This window comes from Saccopteryx leptura, chromosome 2 (assembly GCF_036850995.1).
Source record: "Saccopteryx leptura isolate mSacLep1 chromosome 2, mSacLep1_pri_phased_curated, whole genome shotgun sequence".
In the NCBI taxonomy this organism is placed as follows: domain Eukaryota; kingdom Metazoa; phylum Chordata; class Mammalia; order Chiroptera; family Emballonuridae; genus Saccopteryx; species Saccopteryx leptura.
The window spans coordinates 314,892,370-314,915,732 of NC_089504.1; the positions used below are offsets into that span (position 1 = coordinate 314,892,370).

At 39.2% G+C, this 23,363-nt stretch overlaps 1 protein-coding gene across 4 annotated transcripts in view; it reads right to left on the reverse strand.

Annotated features, from left to right (window-relative positions):
• BRAF (B-Raf proto-oncogene, serine/threonine kinase) overlaps positions 1 to 23,363 on the reverse strand; it is a 98,269-nt gene that overhangs the window by 15,697 nt on the left and 59,209 nt on the right. For 3 of the 4 annotated variants that reach the window (XM_066362887.1, XM_066362885.1, XM_066362886.1), the window contains exons 9-16: positions 23,242 to 23,278; positions 19,513 to 19,649; positions 17,590 to 17,707; positions 13,854 to 13,938; positions 12,832 to 13,008; positions 4,907 to 4,953; positions 4,002 to 4,120; positions 117 to 248 (exon numbers count right to left, since the gene is read on the reverse strand). In XM_066362887.1, coding sequence (XP_066218984.1) covers positions 117 to 248; positions 4,002 to 4,120; positions 4,907 to 4,953; positions 12,832 to 13,008; positions 13,854 to 13,938; positions 17,590 to 17,707; positions 19,513 to 19,649; positions 23,242 to 23,278 — 852 coding nt within the window. Of the gene's footprint in view, positions 1 to 116; positions 249 to 4,001; positions 4,121 to 4,906; positions 4,954 to 12,831; positions 13,009 to 13,853; positions 13,939 to 17,589; positions 17,708 to 19,512; positions 19,650 to 21,727; positions 21,848 to 23,241; positions 23,279 to 23,363 lie in introns of all 4 variants that reach the window. The other variant, XM_066362888.1, reaches the window with a different exon arrangement.

Genomic DNA, 23,363 nt, shown 5'->3' on the forward strand with positions numbered 1-23,363 from the left:
AACAGAGGCCAAGAGATCCACCGCTCACACTTACCAGGACTTAACACTCTTTTCTACAATGAACTGGAACTTTATATGAACGCTAACACAAACCCCAGACGCCGGTCAGTATTCACCTGGTCCCTGTTGTTGATGTTTGAATAAGGTAACTGTCCAGTCATCAGTTCATACAGAACGATCCCAAATGCATACACGTCTGACTGAAAGCTATAAGGGTTTTTATCTTGCATTCTGATTACTTCTGGTGCCTGTTAGAATATAAAAAGGAGAGTATTCTTGTTTATTTTTTTATTTCAACTGAATAAATACTGAAAACTGAACTATTACAATTCTCTGAAAAATGCTTTTATCATTAAATAACCCATCTAATGTATAATTAATTCTCTTATTAACGATCAAAGAAATAAAACCGATGAAGTAAAAAAATGCTCTGTAAACTCTAAAAGAGGCAGTTTTAGCTGAGATTTTGTGGGCATTACTACCATTTTTATAATTTAGCAGCTATCCTCTTCTTACACAAAGTATCATCGTTGCCATCTAAATTCTTCCCTTGACTTAGGTACCAAGAATTAGTTCCCACTTCCCATTCCTGATCCATCAAAGAGACATGACCCCTGTGGCTGTACGGTGTTTGGGAGCGGCACAACCACGACGGTAACTGCCTTAGAGTTTAAGTTCCCCCATTGGTACAAATGCTTCTCCTCATCTCAGGGCACCTTAGACCAGCGGTTCTCAACCTGTGGGTCGCGACCCCGGTGAAGGTCGAACGACCAAAACACAGGGGTCGCCTAAAGCCATCGGAAAATACATATTTATTATATGATACATTTTTAAATAAAATATGTATTTCCGATGGCTTTAGGCAACCCTTGTGTTTTGGTCGTTTAACCCCCGCTGGGGTCGCAACCCACAGGTTGAGAACTGCTGCCTTAGACAGTAACGGTACAATTTCAAGACTGATAAATTCAAACCCCTTCCTCCAAAAGTGGTATCAACAGGGCATGGATGTCTTATGAACAAGAGCAGTAGGCAGTGGGTAGATCTAGTAGAAGATAGCATAGTCTTTTGGCTGCTGCTTCTTGGGCAAAGACACAGACCAAATCATATTTACTCCATTTTTACACATTTCAGTCAATTTATTCTACAGGCAGATTTCTTACTGGTTACTTACATGAAATACAAAAAATGGTCGGTTAAATGTTAGCTTTAAAGAGTTCTTTTACCGTCAATCTTCTGCATTGTTTCATTTAGAAGGAATTAGAGAAAGTCCAGGGTATTAATAAAAATTTTGTGAAAATATTAATTTGATACCAAAACCAGGACTAACTGCAAAAATGGCTGAAAGACCTAGGACAAGAGTCCTGGTTACTGGTCAGAGGGAAGCAGGTGAGACTACCGCGCAAGGGCAGCAAGAACCACCCGCAGCCTCACCTGCAAGTCAGAGTCACCTAGGCAGCCTCGAGCCCCCCAAGGCCCCGACTACATGTCAGCCTGATAACATCACAGCAGAATCTGGGGATGTCTGGCTAGTTTTGGAGCTCCCCAATGGTTTTAAGGCTGAGAACCACTGAGGGAAGATGTGCGGGAGGGAGACCCTGTTGGGAAGGGAAGGACGGGGTGAAGGAGAAGGTTGTATCTACTTGCCTTTGTCTTACATTTCACTGAGATAGCTTTTAGAGTACAGAACAAACCACATACAACAGTGAGGTAATGAACAGGCCAGAATACTGAAAGGCTGGTTATGATACAGACATAATTTTCAAGGATAGAACAGTTTTTTGTGTGAGAGACAGAATAATAAATCAAATGAAAAATTATCTTTAAATTTAGTTTTACTTCACTGTTGTTGGTAGAAGGCTTGAAGTCAAGTTGTATGTCATCTATTTACAAGAAATGCATTATCAATCCTCCATTAACTTAGTGATATATTTGGAAAAATTTTTAACAAAGGAGTCTTTCTCATCTAAGATAAATAAAACAAGGCTGATAAGACTACAGTAAATAATTCAGAGAATTCTATAATATAACCTCAGTTCTGCCCAAACTCTCTTTCCGTACTCCACAGATGTTCTACACTTGTTCCTGAAGGCAGTATCTACCCATAAGGAATTACTCAACAAGTTAGTGCACTACTGGCTAACTCTTATCCTCAAACTCAGCTGGGTGGAATAAAAGATAAATTCATCTACCCAAGTATCAACAAAAAAGAAACTAGAAGAAAATATTTATCACTTCACGTGTAATTATCTACTTGGTTTTTGAGAAGGGCAAACCTGAAGACTTGACCGAGCCTCTAAAAAAACCACACCTTTAAAACATGAATCAATTATTTCTTTATAATTTTAATAGTTTTGCAATTTCAGTGCTTAAAATCTTTTGTCCCCCTTCTTTTTAGGGAACACTGCCATCTTTTATAAGGTATGTATCTTAAAGGTGCCTGAGATCTGCACCACATTCATTGTTCATAATCATTTATTAAAACAGTTAAACATACATTAAAGAAAAAGTCTTGCCAGCTCTAACTACTAAATCTTAGAGACAGAACTGGCATTGGAATCCATCCTTCCCGCCCAGGAGTAGAGATGGAGACTTGGAGGAGGTAGAGAAAGGTGCAGGTCACACAGAGCATCAGTCTACACCTCCTAACTCGAGGTCCCACCCCCCTCCCATCTTGCAACTTGCCTTAATTCCAGTTATTACTACAAGAAATCAAAGCCCAATTTTACCCAAGGCTTATCTTGACTAATTCAAATCCTACTTTGCAATTCCCTTCCTGGGGACTGCTACAGAGAATTCAAAGAATTTAGGCAAACACGGCTTCGAAAGCCCCTTATAGCTTTTCTGTTTTCGACAGGGTGTCCCAAAGTGTAGATTCTGTTATTAAAAACTGCACTAGTAGTTTTGGGACACCAGCAGCAGTTCTCATATATTTTGGTCTCAGTACTCTTTCTGTCTTAAAAATTACTGAGGACCCCTAGGAGCTTAAGTAGATTTTATCTGTGGATACTTATCATATTAAAACTTAACTGAGAAACTGTTAAAATGTTTAATTCATTTAAATAATAAAACAATCTGTTGATGCTAACACGAATCATGCATTTTTAATGAAATGTCACTATATTTTCAGAAACAAAAACCCTTCAGAGAGAGGAACAGCCATCCTCTTTGAAGGTCTGGCTTAACGGGCCAGCGTGAGGCCCGTCTGCTCTGCACTCCATCCACCAGGATGTGCTGTTCTAGCTGAAGAACACGGAGAGCAATCGGTCTCACACAGCGATGATCTTGGGGACTTCTAAAAGGGTCTTAGGGACCCTTCTGAGAACTACTAGCATAGAGAATGACTCCTAGACTGTCCTGTTCAGAACCTGCTGAAGGTTACAGCATAAAAGCTTTGCTTCCCTCCTTTCACATGTTCTCTTTCTTCTCTTCTGCAAAGAAGAGCTAAGAATAACAAGAAAGGAAGAGCTATGCAGGGCAGCACAAAGCTGGAGTGTGAAAACTCTACCTCTCATTTTCTGTCTCTCCTCTGCCAGTGCCCCATAATTATACGGTTCTTTCTAGTCTAAAGGAAGTAACTTTCCAATTTAGGCTTAAATAAGACTGAAACAGCCTCTCTCTTAAAAGGAGTTCTCCTTGCAAAACCTTAATAATGGCTGCAGAGCACATCTGCTTAAACTGCATACTTTTTTTTTTTGGAAACAGAGTACAAAGGGACACTTGGAACACAAAATATTCCAGAGACAATTCTGAATAAGATTTAAACAGTGTTTAAAAAATACACATTTTCTGTTTGAAAGATACCGAAACTGCTTTCATAATATTTTTAAAGATAAAGAAGGAAGTTAAGTTCCATTTACATAAGAAATTAAATCAACATCGACTTCAGTGAATAGAGAGAACTATGAAAATACTATATAGTTGAAACCTTCTATGACTTTCTGGGTCTCAGCAGCATCTCAGGGTCCAAAAAATTAATTAATGGAAAAAAGCCTCATTCTTACCATCCACAAAATGGATCCAGACAACTGTTCAAATTGATGGGACCCGCTCCATCGAGATTTCACTGTGGCTAGACCAAAGTCACCTATTTTTACTGTGAGGTCTTCATGAAGAAAAATATCTGTGGTGTAGTAAGTAAAGGAAAACAACAGAGCTCCTTCTCCGGTCAGAGCAAGCTTCACGAAAAACTTAGGTAAGAAGAGATCGAATTTCTATAATTCGGTAATATGATATTCTTTAAAAAAAAATAGTATAGCACTTTATATTAATTAGGTCTATGTGGCCTGAATGACCTGCTTTTAAGGTTCTGAGGGCTTGAAATGTAGTAGGATGAGGTGAGCTGCTTTTCCCAGTTTAGGAGAGGCCCTGACACTTGCCCATAGCATTGGGTGACACAGGACCAGGTATCCATGGGAACGCTGGGAAGCGGCAAAGGCTCTTATGTGGAGTGAAGGTGGGTGGCGAACAGGATCCTAATCTGAGTTTATAAAGAGGGAAAATTATGCTCTTGTCACCTCATGTTAAAATTATGCTCTTCTCACCTCATGTTATCCATAACCTAGAGCCTTCAGTTACAGCTTACCCACTGCTGAGCAGGGTCAGAGTGCTAGAAGAAACTAATAGAAAGCTACAAAACAACCCGTTTTATAAACAGGGACGTAAGCATGCAATCAAAAAGAGCCCTCCCTCAAAGATGTGGCAGTTTTTTGTTGTAAAATTCAGCTGCTCAGAAACCAAAAGCAGGTTGTGGCACCTTGCTCCCTACCCTCTTATGTAAACCCACTTATTAATTCTCTTTACAGCACATTGGACTTAGCGTGAACTGTTTTCACACAATGTGAAGACAAAAGGCAGGAGAAAAGTCAGGATGTTTTCAAAGGTTGCAGACAAATTTCAGGAAGGATACTATTACTCTTGAGGTCTCTGTGGATGATTGACTTGGCGTGTAAGTAACTGAAAAACAAAACATCATTTTAACCTCAGCAGGGCTAAGTACTCTGACCTCAAAACTTATAGAACGTATCTTGGAGTATAAATAAAGACATATTTAGAATCATGACACAACTGCAAACTGTACAATGTGATAACCCCTTGACATAAGAAATATTAAAATAGACTGTAAATGAATTTAGAATTAGAGGAACATATTACTGATATGGTACAGCCAAAACCTTGTTTTCTACTGAAAGACTTTGCTTTATCTTTTACTATTTACCAATACAAACCTTTCATTCCAGGCAAGCCAACTTATCCACGTCTTTTTTTTTTTTTTTTTTGTATTTTTCTGAAGCTAGAAACAGGGAGAGACAGTCAGACAGACTCCCGCATGCGCCCGACCGGGATCCACCCGGCACGCCCACCAGGGGGCGACGCTCTGCCCCTCCAGGGCGTCGCTCTGCCATGACCAGAGCCACTCTAGTGCCTGGGGCAGAGGCCAAGGAGCCATCCCCAGCACCCGGGCCATCTTTGCTCCAATGGAGCCTTGGCTGCGGGAGGGGAAGAGAGAGACAGAGAGGAAGTAGGGGAGGGGGGTGAAGAAGCAAATGGGCGCTTCTCCTATGTGCCCTGGACGGGAATCAAACCCCGGTCCCCCGCACGCCAGGCCGATGCTCTACCGCTGAGCCAACCAGCCAGGGCCTATAGAAAGTCTTCTTAACAGCTTGGTTCATGTGTCTTTTCACCTATGTTCACTTTCTATTTATAATGTAAAACTCTACTGGAATATAAAAGTTTGATTGACAAGACCATTCTTTATGGTATTAATATATTCTTAAAATACCTTCTTAAAACTAGGGAGTAGCAAACTTCCTCTATACTGGCTACAGTGAGTCTATTTTAAATAATGGATAAATTTAAATCATTTTGTTACCCTAAAAACAGCTTTAGTTGAGTTTCCTGAGGGAAAGGGCTGTGTCTGGTTTATTTCTGCTTGTCCCTGGCGCTGAGCACAGTGCCTGGCACGGGAAAAGATTCTGTGCACACCAGCTAAATCAACTACAGTGAGATGCGCATAATGTCCTCATCAGGTTATTTTTCTTCATTTAATGCTGGAGAGAACAGATATATGAGACTTCTGCAACCTGACAATGACCATCAGGAAATAAGTTCTGCTTTAGAATGAGATTATAAAATCACTGTTGAAAATAGAAGGTTTTAAAACATTAAGCGCATAATTTATGCTTTTTCATTTTCATTTAAACTTCCACATCCTCCCAGGGATCAAGATTTTGAAACCTTTTTCTCAGGCAAAAGTTTCATTTCAAATAACTATTTATACAAAGTAACCCCTTCTCCTTCAATTACTCTTACTTCACACTGTTTATTTCCTTAGCATTTACCAGGATCTAAAATTATCTTGTCATGACTTTGTAGGTCCAGTGTTGTTTTACAACACAGAAGTTTACTTAGAATCCCAAAGTTCTGCAGTGGCACAGAAAGGTAAAAACAGATGGTAGAAAAACAGGCCTGAATCTACAGTTTCCTCTGGATGGGGAACCTTGTTCCATTTGAAGGAGGGGGTAAACGATGACAGTCTAGTCACTAGACTAGACTCTGTGCGTCAGCCAGAGGTAGCACTAGGGCCACAGGAAAGGCTTAGCCTTCGAACAGGTTCTGTCTCCTTTGAAATTAAAAGAACAATTGGGTGGTTCTTATGAAAATGTGGTGCCATGATGAAGTTACCAGGGAAGATAAGGGGATTCTTGATGGATGGTGCTGTCATTTTTTCAACAAATCTGATACAAAGAAATATAGTAAGAATAAGGTAGATAGAAATATAACTAGAGGGCTGAGGAGAGAATATTTCTGACCAGGATAGTACTAGATAATTAACAACAAATAAATATAATTGCTGAGCTAGTGATATAACCCTAGTAGAAATTGTTTAGAAATTGTTAAATCCATTTATAGGTCAAAGTCACATATAACTGTAACTTGAAATATTACCTTATCCAGTATAATCCTTTATTGTTTATACTCTGCCTCCCTAATCCTTATTTAATAAACCTCTCTGTGACATCTCTATAATAAAAGCAACAGAAACAAAACAAAACAAAACCCAGGTACATATATATGATAGAAGGATGGAAAGAAAGGAGGCTCAAAGTCCCCAGCTGAAAACATGGGCTGAGTATTATATCCCAACCCCACATAACATAATGTTCCAGAGTAATTACTACACAGACTGACACTGGAACATAACTTCCCAGGCACCTACCCATTATAACCAGATGCCAAAAAAACAGGTAACTGGTTGAGGGTAGGGAAGAAAACAAGAATAAATGAACTCAACTTGCTGCAGATGATACAGAAGTCGATTCATTATTTAGGACAATTAAATATCTCCTTCTGTTAAGGGAATTTAGGCAGAGAAAGACAGACACTGTATGATCTCACTTAAATGTGCAATCTAAAAACAAATTCATCTTCATGCTTCTTACGGTGGGTGAGAAAATTTTAAGAAATCAGCCATTATTGTGATTTTTTATGGCAGTCACAGTCATTCTACTAACTCCTATAAAATCGCACTCAGTTACAACCTTAGAACTTGCTGTTCTGCTCTGCTCTTACGAGGCATTTTCCTCACCCAACATTTGTATATTTCTCTTTTTTGGACTCAAATATTTCATATTCTGTAGGTATGGCCTATAATTTCAGCTTATTAAATTTCAGTATGCTGATGTTACTTGTAAGTGTGCTAATCATATTCAATAGAGGAATGAAGAGGAAAATCTCCTCCCAGCTTGAGGGCTTCAGGTATAAAGATCAGTCATGAACCTAGTTAAATCCTCCATGTGTCTTACACCTTCAAGAACATCATGAAACATCATTTAAATGCCTGCTGAGATTTGAATACTACAGCTATACCATTTGCCTGATTCACCAGCCTTATCTATAAGATCCCAACTGTCTCTTACTTAAGTTTGCTGCTATTTTCTTGTATTTCCAACTCATTCTAAAACTAAGGAACTGACCTATGTAGACATTAACATTCCAGTCCCTTCACCTAACTCTACACAATTTCAAAAAGGTCATCAGACTCAGGTAGCAAACTCAATCTGTCCTCAGACACCCACAGAGAATTTAGCAACTGACTGTGAACTGGTAGGTGTGACAGTGGTGAGAAAAATGTCATTGTTATGCAAACAGTTTGAAATGATAGTTTACTTTCCGTATGTGATTGCCCTCCATTCCCCTCCTGATCACAAATCACAATGTGGAAAGGGAGCAAGATTGAAGGGAATGACATTCTGGGACTACAGTGTAGTCAGTAACTGCTTATCACTTCAAAGATTTAAAATCCCTTGAGTTCTCACATTTTTATCAGTTGTGCTCCTCAGTGGCCTAAATCCTATTTTTACTTAGATTTTTCATTTTCTCTCACTTTTAAAAAATCAAATTTATTGAGGTGTAATTTGTATAAAACACAAAATGCACCTAATTTTTATGTATAGTTTCAGTCTTAAATATATATATATATACACACACTTGTGTAATGAGCTGCCATGATCACGACAAAGAACACCCATTGCTCCCAAGTTTCTTCACACAAATCTGCAATTGATACCAGCCTCCTCAGGTATTACCCACTGATAAGGATTTCCTTTTCTAGAATTTCATATGAACAAAATCACATAACTTCTTTTGCTCAGCATAACAATTCTGAGATTCGTACATGGGTTGCGTGCAGTCACAGTGTTTAGGGATAAACCACAACTTATCCTTATACTGACACCTGGGCTGTTCTTGGATTTTGTAATTATGAACAAAATACTATGAACATTTACGTCCAAGTCTTTGTTGTCAATTTATGTTTTCATTTCTTTTAGGGGCACAGGTAGGATCAGAATGGCTCATGTAGTAATTTTAACTTTAAAAGAGACTGCCAAAGTGGCTGTACCATTTAAGATCCTAACCAGTCATGTATGAGTTCTAGTTATAGTTGCTCTGTGTTCTTGCCAGAGATGGTACTGCTGCTTCAATTATAAGCATTCTCCTGGGTGTATAACTGTGTCTTGTAGTTGTTTTTATTTTTTTAGGATTTTATGTATTGGTTTTCAGAGAGAGAAGAGAGAGAGAAAGTGAGAGAGAGAGAGAGAGAGAGAAAGAGAGAGAGAGAGGAAGAGGGAGGAGGGGGAAGCATCGTAACTTGTAGTTGCTTCTCATATGTGCCTTTCTTGTTTTCTCTCTTAGAGAAGAACCTTCTAGTCTCCTGCCGCAGTAGGGAAGCAGCTGCCCAGTGCACAGGCAGGAGACGAGATGTGGGCAGCTTTTCAGACAGGCCTTTTCATTCCTGTCTTCGCTCTGCTCCGGAGCCCGTCCCAGAGACCTACCTGTAGGCCCCTGTGCTCCAGGGCAGGTTAGCGTTCATTTCCCCACTGCCAACAAACGAGTTAGCTTTTCTGGATTGACTGAGCCCATTATCACTTCTCCATCTGCGTTTCAGCCTTTAAAATATTGTTGCTATTATTTCCTTCCTCTCTGTTATCTCCAACCTTATATGTTCATACTTAAAAAAACCCCAATCTATTATTACAGTGTTAGTGGAGTTTCAAAGGACAGCATAACCCTGTCACTTTGTCTGAAACCCATATAGCCAACTTGTTTTTAAATTTATTGCAGTAAACTATATATAGTGTAGAATTACGTAAACACATTTAAGTGTACAGTTAAGTGGCATGAAGTTACATACACTCTCAATGTTAGGAACCCACCACCATCTATCCTAAATTTTTTATGATCCCAAATCCCGTTATCTTTCTTTCCTTTCCTTCAGCAGTGTTTTGTATTTAGAGTGCAATCTTCCACCTTCTTGGTAAAGCTTATTCCTAGATGTTTTTTTTTTTATATGACAGAAATGGAATTCTTTTCTTTTTATAAAATTAATTTAGTTTTTCAACATTAAACTGGGGTAATAATGGTTCATAACATTCTATAAATGTCAGGTGTACAATTTTATAATACACCTGTACACTCTATTGTGTCTGGTCTCCTTCTGTCACCTGGTATTGGACCCTCTTTCCCCTCCTCAACTCCCCACCCCCTCCCCATCTGGTAACCGCCACACCATCATGTTCTCCGTTCATAGCCAGGTATCCTCATTGTATAGTGAGTGTTACTTAAAAAATGTCAGCAAAGTGTTTCAGAGTAAACAGACAACCAGGCTCAGACTCACAGATGCCAAACTGGGCGCAATGGAACTCTCCCAACCATCCCCAGACCGCAGAACTATCCCGTCTGACAGCGTTCTTCTCTACTCTCACTTCTCGTCCTAATCAATCCTGGAATTTGACTCTCCCATCACTGGTTCTAAAAATAATTTTTATTACTATTTTTTGCCGCCACGGATTATAGTAAAAGCCTTTCCCCCTCTACTATTCTTTCATTATTTCATTGGCTATCTTTCCTTTCCTTGACATTTCTCAATTTTGGTATGAGAAGGACTTGGCTTCTTTATTCTAAATGGTAAACTTAACAGCAATACTCAGTTGTGTGTAATCCTTCATATTTTATTTCACAGATATGTACTAAGGACCTATCATAGGCCCTGCTCTAGGCATCCGGATAAAACGGAATAGACGAAGCCCCTGCGCACATGTAGCTTCTTATTCTGGTAGGAGTGACAGACAATAAACAAGTATGTCACATGGAGTTGGGTGTTAAAAATAAACAAAAACAAAGAAAAGGGTATAGAGAGTGACAGGCTGGGTAGGACATCCGTTAGTTATATAAGGTGATCAAAGCTGCTTTCTTTTTTAAAGGTGACATCTGAACAGAGCCATGGGGAGAAGCTCTGTGGATATTTGTGGCAGGTGTATCCCAAAGAGAAATTCCAAGCACAAAGGCCTTGAGGAGGGAGTGTGCTTGGTGGGAGAAAATAAGCTGAGTCTCTCACTTTATTTTTGTTATGGTTTACTCTTCCCAAGATTTTAACATAATCTTTCAGATCTGTGCAGATTCAGATTCTGGTCTATGGTAAATTTTAAGATTTTTATTGACTTTTAGAGAGAGAATGTGGGGGAGGGAGGGAGAGAGGGAGAGGGAGAGGGAGAGGGAGAGAGAGAGAGAGAGAGATAGAGGAATATCAATTCGTAATTCCTTCACTTTAGTTGTACATTATTTCTCCTATGTGCCTTGACCAGGCAAGCCCAGGGTTTCAAACTGGTGACCTCAGTGATCTAGGTTTACTCTCTATTCACTTTGCCACCATAGGTCAGGCTGGTCTACGGTAAATTTTATATGTTACTGTTTATTAAATTATAGAGCAAAATTCACTGGATATGAGCAACTCAACTTGAAATCCTCAAAAAGGATCAGAATAGGCCCTAGCCGGTTGGCTCAATGGTAGAGTGTCGGCTTGGTGTGCAGGAGTCCCGGGTTCGATTCTTGGCCAGGGCACACAGGAGAAGCGCCCATCTGCTTCTCCACCCCTCCCCCTCTCCTTTCTCTCTCTCTCTCTCTCTCTCTCTCTCTCTCTCTTCCCCTCCCGCAGCCAAGACTCCATTGGAGCAAAGTTGGTCTGGGCGCTGAGGATGATTCCATGGCCTCTGCCTCAGGTGCTAGAATGGCTCTGGTTGCAACAGAGCAACGCCCCCTGGTGGGCATGTTGGGTGGATCCTGGTTGGGCACATGTGGGAGTCTATCTGACTGCCTTACCATTTCCAACGTCAGAAAAATACCAAAAAAAAAAAAAAAAAAAGGATCAGAATACAGATGCTCATTTTACTTTATTATATGCAAATGACAATTTTGCAATAGAAAAGATGGGCACTTGAAAATAACTTGAAATGGTTATATTCTAATGATTTTTTAGTGTTTTTGCTCACCTATTTTTATTTTCTGAACCATTACTGCTTAGCTAAATCACTGCAGGCAAAACAGAATTTTTTTTTTTTTTTTGTATTTTTCTGAAGCTGGAAACAGGGAGACAGTCAGACAGACTCCCGCATGTGCCTGACCGGGATCCACCCGGCACACCCACCAGGGGGGCGACGCTCTGCCCACCAGGGGGCGATGCTCTGCTCATCCGGGGGCGTTGCTCTGCCGTGACCAGAGCCACTCTAGTGCCTGAGGCAGAGGCCACAGAGCCATCCCCAGCGCCCGGGCCATCTTTGCTCCAATGGAGCCTCGGCTGCAGAAGGGGAAGAGAGAGACAGAGAGGAAGGAGAGGGGGAGGGGTGGAGAAGCAGATGGGCGCTTCTCCTGTGTGCCCTGGCCAGGAATCGAACCCGGGACTTCTGCACGCCAGGCCGACGCTCTACCACTGAGCCAACCAGCCAGGGGCAGAAATTTGTAGTCACATATTTATTATCAAATACTTCATGTTTATATTCTGAAGACGGTAGTATAGACTTTTATTTCTTTTTTTTGTGGCAGAGACAGAGTCAGAGAGAGGGACAGATAGAGACAGACAGAGAGAGAGATGAGAAACATCAATTCTTCGTTGCGGCTTCTTGGTTGTTCATTGATTGATTTCTCATATGTGGCTTGACCAGGGGGCTACAGCAGACTGAGTGACCCCTTGCTGGAGCCAGTGACTTTGGGTCCAAGCTGGTGAGCTTTGCTCAAACCAGATAAGCCCGCGCTCAAGCTGGCGACCTCGGGGTCTTGAACCTGGCTCCTCCACATCCCAGTCCGACGCTCTATCCACTGGTTAGGTGTCTATTTTATTTCTTAATATCATATTGCTAGCAATTAGTTAAGAGTGTTTATATGTTTGTTGCTAGACAGTAATTTAAAAAGCAATCCAAAGCATTATCAGCTAAAATCTTTCAACCACCCTCAATGGTCTTCAAAAGTAATTTACAAGACACTTAATAGAATAGAACTTACTCCATGCCCTGTGCAGTCTGCCGTGCAATATCTATAAGTTTGATCATCTCAAATTTGGTTTCAATGATGTGGAGATGGTGATATAAGCTGGAGCCCTCACACCACTGGGTAACAATAGCTAGCTGTGGCTTCGTTGAATAGCCCATGAAGAGTAGAATATTCACGTGTCGAGTTTTCCTATAAAAAGAAATTTGACAGTAAACAGTAAATGTCAATAGACTCCAGCAAATCTTAAAAAAGAGAGGCCAAAGCAGTCTACTTATTAGTAAGATGTCAGAAAAAGGTATTTTTTTAAAAAGGCAAAAGAAGGATAAATTTAGAAGAGACTCTAATAATTATCTACTTTAACATTCTACTCTTTTCAGTAATATCTTTTTTAATCTAACTGACAGGCAGGCACCTGGGGTTGCTTAAATACCTTCAATCATGGGAAGCTCGTCACTGAGATTAAAGCTAATTTCTCCCACTCCTTTTTTTTTTTAAGTAATTCTAGTTTTGGAAAGTTTTTTTGAGTTGAGAAAAAATCATTTTCCTACAACATCCCCACTGGCTTCCCTGTTCTGCTCCCTGGAATAAAAGTCTGTTCCCTGTGGAACACAACAGCCTTCCACGGCCCCAATATCCTCAGTCCTTCCTAAATTCCAGTTCTAGAATCATCCTCATTCAAGTTGTCCTGGCCTACACATCCTCCCATTTGCTAATGTTCCTCAAGTTACAGGGCATGATATAATCTCTGAAGATGTTCTGATAAGATTAGAATTTTGAGAGTATTATTTCCCTAAGTGGAAGTGTTATTTCTCATAATCAGAATACTACATTTGCATTAATTCACTCTAGGCTTAATTCTTCTATTAGCTGTACAATATAATACTGCATACTACTTATAAGGATATGTTTAAAAACAAAATACACCCAAGCTCTGTTTTATCCACTAAGTAAGTCTTTATAACAAGAGTAGCCACTGGAAAACGGGAGCTAAAGGAGATAAGGTCTCCGGCCAGCGGTCACTCGCACAAACTCACCTGAGTACGCCTACTTCGTTTTTGAAGGCCTGTAACTGCTGAGGTGTGGGTGCCGTCACATTCAACATTTTCACTGCCACGTCACCTAGAAGGTAATTGTCATTCCAAATGTCATGCTGGCTTTATAAAAACTCTTAGGTATTTCCACTACTTACCACATCCTTAAGCCCACACCATTATTAACTGCTTTACAGTGTAACTTACTACGCAACAAATTATACCACACCTTCCTTAACCGCATTAATTTTCTAAACATAAAAACTAAACTAACAACAATATTCTTTTTTTTTTTTTGTATTTTTCTGAAGCTAGAAACGGGGAGAGACAGTCAGACAGACTCCCGCATGCGCCCGACCGGGATCCACCCGGCACGCCCACCAGGGGTGAAGCTCTACCCACCAGGGGGCGATGCTCTGCCCCTCCGGGGCATCACTCTGTTGCGACCAGAGCCACTCCAGCGCCTGGGGCAGAGCCAAGGAGCCATCCCCAGCGCCCGGGCTATCTTTGCTCCAATGGAGCCTTGGCTGCGGGAGGGGAAGAGAGAGACAGAGAGGAAGGAGAGGGGGAGGGGTGGAGAAGCAGATGGGCACTTCCCCTGTGTGCCCTGGCTGGGAATCGAACCCGGGACCTCTGCACGCCAGGCCGACGCTCTGCCACTGAGCCAAACGGCCAGGGCCAACAACAATATTGTTATATTGGTATTTCAAAATACCAATCCAAAAGAAAAGCTAACTCTGTTTTTCTTGTGGAAATCTAGTTTAATCAATGACGTACCCATGGTAGTTTCCTGGTTATTTAATAATATTAAATTTGACTTACTAATAACTAAATGTAAAAACTACAAATGACAGGCCCAGTGGAACTTGCCTGAAACAGAAAACTAGAAAACTTCTTTATCAGAGTAGTTAACATTTTCTTCAAATTCATGGCTCATTTGTTGCTTTGCTTAGGGAAGTTATTAAAATTGTAATCATTACTTAAAAAAAAACTTTATGTGGAACAGGTAGAACTCACACACACTGCCAGTAGGTGTGTAAACTGGTACAACCACCTGAAACACTACTGGCAATATCTTCTAACACTAAACACATGCATATTCAGTGGCCCTGCAATTCTTTCTTCAGTATATACCCAGTAAGAATGGAGCCATTCATAGATAACATGTACGTGCAAGAATTCACAACAGCGGTATCTGCAATATCACTACTCAAATGCTCATCACACAGTAGACAAAAAAATATATCACTACTCAAATGCTCATCACACAGTAGACAAAAAAGGGAACCCTTTTTCGGAGTCCTATACAGAGCACAAGTGACCTGTAACCACACATAACACAGATAGATGGCTCCTATAAACACTGCAGGTGACAGGGCGAGGAGGCCATGAGGAGGACTTCACAACGCTGGTAACATTCTGTTTACTAACTATCAATGTGTTCACTCTGTGAGAGTTCAGCTACCTGAACATGTATGTGCACTTTTTGCATATATATTAAATCATGTCACTCAGAAATGAACAATGTTAATATACTGATGTATATTCTACTAGGCTTTTATAAGTATCAGTGTGAATATTTATAAATACATATGAAAAGATAACCTAAAAAGATATGTACTCAAATACTGATAGTCATTTTTAAAACTAGTATCAGTATATATATATTTCTATGTAGTACCATAATATGTGATATTATACATGCTATTTGTAAAATTTAATATAGCACAGATACCTTTTCATAACCAAAAATATAAATCTAACATATATTAATTTCTACATAACTGTATGTGGAGGTTGTCAATTTAATACTCTATTAATACGTACTTAACATTTATTTCCATTTTTCATTAATATTAAGTCTGTAATATACTTACACACGTTAGTTCCTGTCAATTATTTCCTCATTATAAAGTTCTACAAATGGAGTAAATGGTTCAATATATATATTGCCAAATTTCTCTCCAGAAAATTTGTAGCAATTTATTTTTCTATCAGCAACATTATAGTCACAACTCTACATAAAACCAATTTTTAAAAATCTGTCTAGCCTGACCAGGCAGTGGCGCAGTGGATAGAGCATTGGACTGGGATGCAGAGGACCCAGGTTCGAGACCCCGAGGTCGCCAGATTGAGCGCGAGCTCATCTGGTTTGAGCAAAAAGCTCACCAGCTTGAACCCAAGGTTGCTGGCTCCAGCAAGGGGTTACTCAGTCTGCTGAAGGTCCGCGGTCAAGGCACATATGAGAAAGCAATCAATGAACAACTAAGGTGTTGCAACGCGCATCAAAAAACTAATGATTGATGCTTCTCATCTCTCTCCGTTCCTGTCTATCTGTCCCTGTCTATCCCTCTCTCTCTCTAAAAAAAAAAAAAAAAGAAAGAAAAAAAAAATCTGTCTAATTGAGAAGCAAATAATGATCTCTATTTTTTTAATTTTGCAATTCTGATTAAATAGAGGTTGGATATTTTTTTGTATGTGTGACAGAGACAGAGAGAGGGACAGATAGGGACAGACAGATAGGAAGAAAGAGAGATGAGAAACATCAATTCTTCATTGCAGTACCTTAGTTGTTCATTGATTGCTTTCTCATATGCCTTGACGGGGGCAGGGGGTCTACACCAGAGCGAGTAACCCCTTGCTCAAGCCAGCAACCTTGGGCTCAAGCTGGTGAGCCTTGCTCAAACCAGATGAGCCTGTGCTCAAGTTGGCGACCTCAGGGTTTCGACCTGGGTCCTCCGCATCCCAGTCTGACGCTCTATCCACTGCACCACCGCCTGGTCAGGCTGAACACTTTTTATTATGTTTTTACTCCATTTCCTCCTTTGGTACGTACACTTTTAATATACTTGTTTATAATAAAAATAAAATTATCAGCAGAAAGATTCTCAAAGGAAAAAACCATCTCGCCCTAGCCAGGTAGCTCAGTTGGACAGAGCACTGTCCTGATACCCCAGGGTTGTGGGTTTGATCCCGGGTCAGGGCATATAAAGAATCAACCAGCCCTGGCCGGTTGGCTCAGTGGTAGAGTGTCGGCCTGGTGTGCGGAAGTCCCGGGTTCGATTCCCGGCCAGGGCACACAGGAGAGGCACCCATCTGCTTCTCCACCCCTCCCCCTCTCCTTCCTCTCTGTCTCTCTCTTCCCCTCCCGCAGCGAGGCTCCATTGGAGCAAAGATGGCCCGGGCGCTGGGGATGGCTCCTTGGCCTCTGCCCCAGGCACTGGAGTGGCTCTGGTCGCAACAGAGCGACGCCCCGGAGGGGCAGAGCATCGCCCCCTGGTGGGCAGAGCGTCGCCTCCTGGTGGGCATGCCGGGTGGATCCCGGTCGGGCCTATGCGGGAGTCTGTCTGACTGTCTCTCCCCGTTTCTAGCTTCAGAAAAATACAAAAACAACAAAAAAAGAATCAACCAATGAATGCATAAATGGGTGAAACAACAAATCGATGTCATTCTCCCTTCCTCTCGCTCTAAAATATAAATAATAAAAAATAAATCCTGAGAGTTAGCTTATCTGGAGAATCATCTTTAAAAACTGTAACTAATATAATAACAGGAGACCTGTTTGCTGTGATCCCAGTTTTAATTTCCTATAACTTTTGTTACAAATCTTTGGAAACTTGAATACGATCAAAAAAGTTTAATGACATAAAGAGTGAATACTCCCTTTGACTTTTAAAAAATAAAAGTTGTTCAATATATCCTATTTTTATACTTTGTGACAAGGTCACTATACACATACCATGCCACTTTCCCTTGTAGACTGTCCCAAATGACCCGGATCCAATTCTTTGTCCCACTGTGATTTGCCCATCAGGAATCTCCCAGTCGTCACTTGAATCCCGTCTACCAAGTGTTTTCTTAATAAAAAAGAGTGTAAAAGTCAAGCCAAAGCAAACAAAAAATGAAAACCTCACATTTCACACTAAGTGCATTCCCTTATGTCTAAAGGGGACGTAAGTTAGAAAAAAGATAATATCTCTTAAGGAAAACAAAACACACTCTGAAGAATAATGGAAGTATGATTCTTACAATACAGAACTTAAACTGAAGATCTAAGTCAGCATTAAGATGGAAACAATTTATTAAAATTAATTATTGGGTATGAACAGAAATATATATATATATCAGGTCTACCGGAAACTTCTGTCCGTTTTTGGAATAAAACAAAATACAAATTTTTTTTACTGTCAATAAACTTTATTAAATAATATAATTGCCATTATTATTGATTTTTTGCCAGCGTGAGGGCAATTTATATATCCCATTTTTGAAAAATGTTTTATCTTTTGATGCAAAAAACTGAACCAGTGCTTGTTTGATATCTTCATTTTTTAATTTTTTGCCCTTCAAAAAATTTTGTAAGGACAAAAACAAGTGATAGTCAGAGGGTGCTAAGTCCGGGAAATATAGTGGATGCGACAGACATGCTTCTGTAGCATTTCTTCCTTGTTGAAATTCATAAAAATTACAGTGTCGTAAATGAACTTTATTAGTAGCCATGGGTACACTACGGCTTCACACATAAGCCTAACGTGAATCAACTTTTAGTTTATTTGCTACGTCAGTATGTATATATTAAGTGATAAAAATAGGCACACATGCGCCAAATAAATATGTGCTTACGTGTCGAAACTTGTGATAGAAACGGACAGAACTTTCCGGTAGTCCTTATATATATTTTATAAATATATATAAAACTAAAATCAATAAAAGTCTTTTATAATCTGGAGGACTACTATGAGCAAGACAATTACTATACTTCTATGACTAGTCCTGGGTCCAAAGGCCAAAAATTTAAGTTAATATACTATGGTAGATGTTGATAATTTATCTACTTACTTTCTCCTAGTCAGTGCTAAATTTCCTCATACATCTTATCTGATCCAGTCTCTTAAAAATTTGTCAGCATACACAATCATTTTGGTAGGGTAAAGAATCTATCCAACATATGCTATTAATGCATTATGGCTAAAATCAAATGATCAGTTTTTAATATAGATTTATTATGTAGCAGAAAGCTATTTTTTAAATAGGAAAGAATGTCATTCAGTAGATATCTGAATTTCAGACCAGCCCTTTAGAACATATATGCCTAATAAAAGCTTCTTAAAATACTAGCTTATTCTCCTTCCTTTTAGAAACAGAACACTAGAGTTGACCCTCTTACAATGTGGGATTTAGTTGTGTCGACCCCCAGTGCAATAAAAAATCAGTGTATAACTTTTGATTTCCCCCAAAACTTAACTATAAAGGTCCCTTGGCAACTGATGGGATTGGTTCCGGCACCAATACTGTTTTCAATCGTCGGCTGGTTGAATCACAGAAGCGAAACCTGGGGATATGGTGAGCCAACTGTGTATTTATTGAAAAAAAGATCCACAAGTAAGTGGATTCCATGCCATTCAAATCAGTGCTATTCAAGGATCAACTATATTCTTACTCTTTCAAAACTGCCTTTTTACTCTCTGCATTAGAGTTGAGAGAAAAAAATCTGTGTTGTGCAAATATGCTTTAGGCAAATAATGATCAGCTCTTAAGATTTATCTGACTATGGGAGTTCTGTGTCCCATATGGACATACAATGTATCCAGAAGGTGACATTAGATTTGGCTAAGACTTCTATGTAGAAAGAACACAGAATAGAGCTGTCATCTACTCTTACCATCCGATTCCTGTCTTCCGAGGAGGATGATGACTTTCGTTCCCGCTGAGGTCCTGGAGATTTCTGTAGCGCTTTCACATTGGTGAGCGAGCCAGGCAATGAGGCAGGGGGCGTGGCAGACAAACCTGTGGTTGATCCTAAGTTGGTGAAAGGAAAAATGTATCCATTAAAGGGAGATCAAATATACCAATTTATTAGGGGCAGGGGGTGAGGGGAAATTTAGACTTATTTTAAAAATGCAGTGCACGTTCAAGTACAGACTTTTTAGAAAGGATAGGCCAAAAAAGGGCCTGATTTAGTGATTTGAATTATTAATTCTTTTAGTTTTCTGGCCAATTTAATGGCCTTTAAAACATCTGATTACAGACATACACTTTGCTTACTGGCCAATAGTCTAAGAAAAAGAATCTCTCTAAAATAAGAGATAAATATTAAAAAAAATTCCAAGGTTCTGTTTGTTTGACTTAAAAAATCAAAAAGCAAAATCAATTTAAAGGTCCAAATAAAAAACAAACTCAATTATTTTGTTGCTTCAGCAGCCAATCATAAAAGAAGATGGAAATCCCCAAATGGAAACATATTCTAATAATGGCCTTAATGTTAAAAATATCTGGCTTTTTCAAATTAGCCACTAAAAATAAAAAAAATCCTACACCACATACTGTACTACATAAGAGACATGCTGGTCAGTTTTATCAGTTCCTGAAGACTCTCTGAAAAATCCCCATCTTTGTGAGTGAGAGCAAAGTAAGTAAGATGGCCTCTTAGCCTACAAAGAAAACTTTTCTATCAGCCAACTGAGCCCAAGGGGTGCATTCTTTGAAAGTGGACTCAGTTGGTAGGGCTGCACACCTTTCCAATGGGTACTTTTTTAAATCCTGGCTCAGTGGCAATAATTCTAAGTTCACGTAGAGTAGGACTTGGTTCAGAGGGGTTCAGGGTAATGACATCTAGTGGGGCCTGAGTATAGTTAAATAGCACTGAGGTGTCAAAAAATATTTACACATATAGAACAAAAAGGGTCCAAAAGAATTTTTTTTAAAAGAAAGTTTCTATCCTTTGGGGAGCAGGGAACGTCACTATCTTTCAAAGAACAAGGATACCAAAGGCACATTTGCATGTTAAATGCGTGTAAAATTTTATCATTACTACTACATCAGGTTATCATGTGCAATTTCCATGATCTTATATGTAAACTTCTAAAAGAAAATGGTATCTGGAATGTTTATTAACTAGAGCACAATCCATTTTCTACCTTCTATTAATAGATAATGTTCAACATCATGAAGCCTTAACTTCTTGCCCAGGCCTTGCAGTTCTGATCTACTTGGTACTGTACCATTATTACTTATATCACTGGTACTGTAGGACCTCCAGCCAGGTCTATGGATTTACTGAGAAACAGCTGGACTGGGAGAGCAAAAATCTAAACCACCACCACTATAGGCAGATGAAGTGGCCGGACCTAATTAGCAAAGGCCAATAATTCTTTAAAACTATCTATATAAATGTCTGTCTTGATTCTGACTTAAATTTTAAAATACTGGTTCAACTACCAAATTATGGCAAGATAAAATAGAAGACAAATTATACTGCTAACTTTTCCCTGATATTAAGGCACAGCTGAAAGTATCAAGCCTCAGATTTTCTAAAGTAAGCTGAAATACCCCAAATATATTAAAATCTTTTAAAAAGCTCCCTACTTTTGACGTAAAATATAAATGCCCTATATTTTAAAAAGGGCACTGCTGATACTATAGATAAAAATAAAGCCAAATCTAGTCAAGTCTCATAATAGGGATTTCCATTTTTACTTTTTTTAAAAGCCACAAAAATTGGTAACGAATATTAACAGTCATCAAGGTAACCGCCAAAATGGATTAAAATAAAGAGAATTCAAATCAAAGGACACCTCCGCCCACATTATTTATTGCCACCCACTGAGTTTAAGAAGTTATTATGACCAAAAAGTAATGTAACAAGACATAATGGAAATCTGAGACTTTCACTTTTACAGTGTATGACAGACTGCATATGGAAAGCCCGTGGTAGTGAGATGTGTGAGAAGCACATTCAGAGCGTTCCAGCCAGGCCGAGCAGAAGTTTAGCACTGAAAACTCGCACACTGACAAACACACGCTGTGAGGGTGAAGCACAAACAGTGTCTGTAGTTTAGTTTGCTTTGGGTGAAAACAAGAAAGAAGAGCCCAACTACCTCTGAACACTGGGCCAGGCTCAAAATCAAACACTATTTCACTGGGGACAGAATGTAGGAGGGGACTGGGAGTCCGGGATTGGTATTTCCGAAGACAGCGCATCAGCTGGTTCAAAGGGGCTGTTAGAAGAGAAAGAGAGGGGCAGGCAGACACAGGAAGACAGACACACAGAAGAAATGAAAGAAGTCACGGGGAATAAATAAGATGCCTGCTTCACAAAATAATTCTGAATGTTTAAAATCTGCTTATTTTCATAAATATTTTATTTTCATAAAATCCCAATGATTTTTTTAAAAAGTGACTCATTATAAAGGACAAGAAATGCCACTTCATTTTAGGTACTAAGCAGGCAGTTTTTATGACTAAGTTAACTCTGGGATGCTAAAATGATGGCAACATTTAAATGCTGATGTATTCGGCAAAATTTTCAAAAGCCACAGCTACTAAGACATATGAACATCAAACTGGAAACATTAATTGGTGGGTTCATGGAATAACAAACGAAAAAAAAACCACTTTTATAACTATGTGCTATATTAATTCTAAGTCCAGAGTACACAATGCAAGGTAATTACTTTGGTAGCTCCACAGGTACATAGAAACACAGCAAAAGATGGTTTATACAATGTTTAATCAATATAAAATATCTCTGAGACTGGGCTTAGACATTTTGAAGATAAAGCAGGTCACAGAGAAGAGACCAACTCTATGCAAGATAAGCAGGTAGTCTAGGTCTTTCTTATTAGACGGAGGACAGCTGAAAAGGTAAGTCTGGAGAACCATCTGGAACAAAACTTTAAAATAGTTTCAAATACCATCTCACAGAAAACATTACATGGGGGTAAATTCTTATTTAAAAAGAATTTTCTTAAGCAATGTTTTCTTATGCCCCCTATTTTTACGAGGTGCTATGGGTGAAGATCAGATGAAAACTCTGTAAGAAATCTCAATTTAATTTCTCACTTATTTTATACTGTATACTGAACCAAAAAAAAGGCAACTCGGCTCTTTAATTTAGTGATCCATGCTACAAAATGTACGTTTCAAACCCTTTTAGGAGACTGAAGGGAAACAGTGGACAGTATCTAACAAATTGATAAGTTGTGACAGGCAATCCAAAGGATTCTTAAAATGATTTAGGAAAGTAAGTTTTAATTGATTCTCAGCTCAAACTACTATATAAGTATCAGAGGAGGCGCCCAAAGGAAATTTTGCAGCTCCAGCTTTGGAGATGGTTGGAATTAGTAATAACTAAAGAATCTCTCCTCGAAAACCTTTTAAAACCAATACATAGTACATTTAACACTTCTTTCATGTTTTCTTTTCCTTTACTCATGTTATAAATTAGTTAAAATTTTAAATGAGATAAATGATAAAAACAAAAAAATTTGGAGTTTTCTCTACACATTTTTCTCTGTGTCTGTGTTTCATGGAAGAAGCAAATATAAAAGGAGATAAGCAGCAAAGCAGTTGCATTTTCCCCGAGTTTTCAAAAACTGAGATCACCACTTACCTCCGTCACTACGAAACCCCTGGTCTCTAATCAAGTCCTACAAATAAATAGTAATGTATATTTTATTCAAAGCACATAGAAAGAAAGTAAAAACAACACTGAATTTTCCACTAAGCATTAAT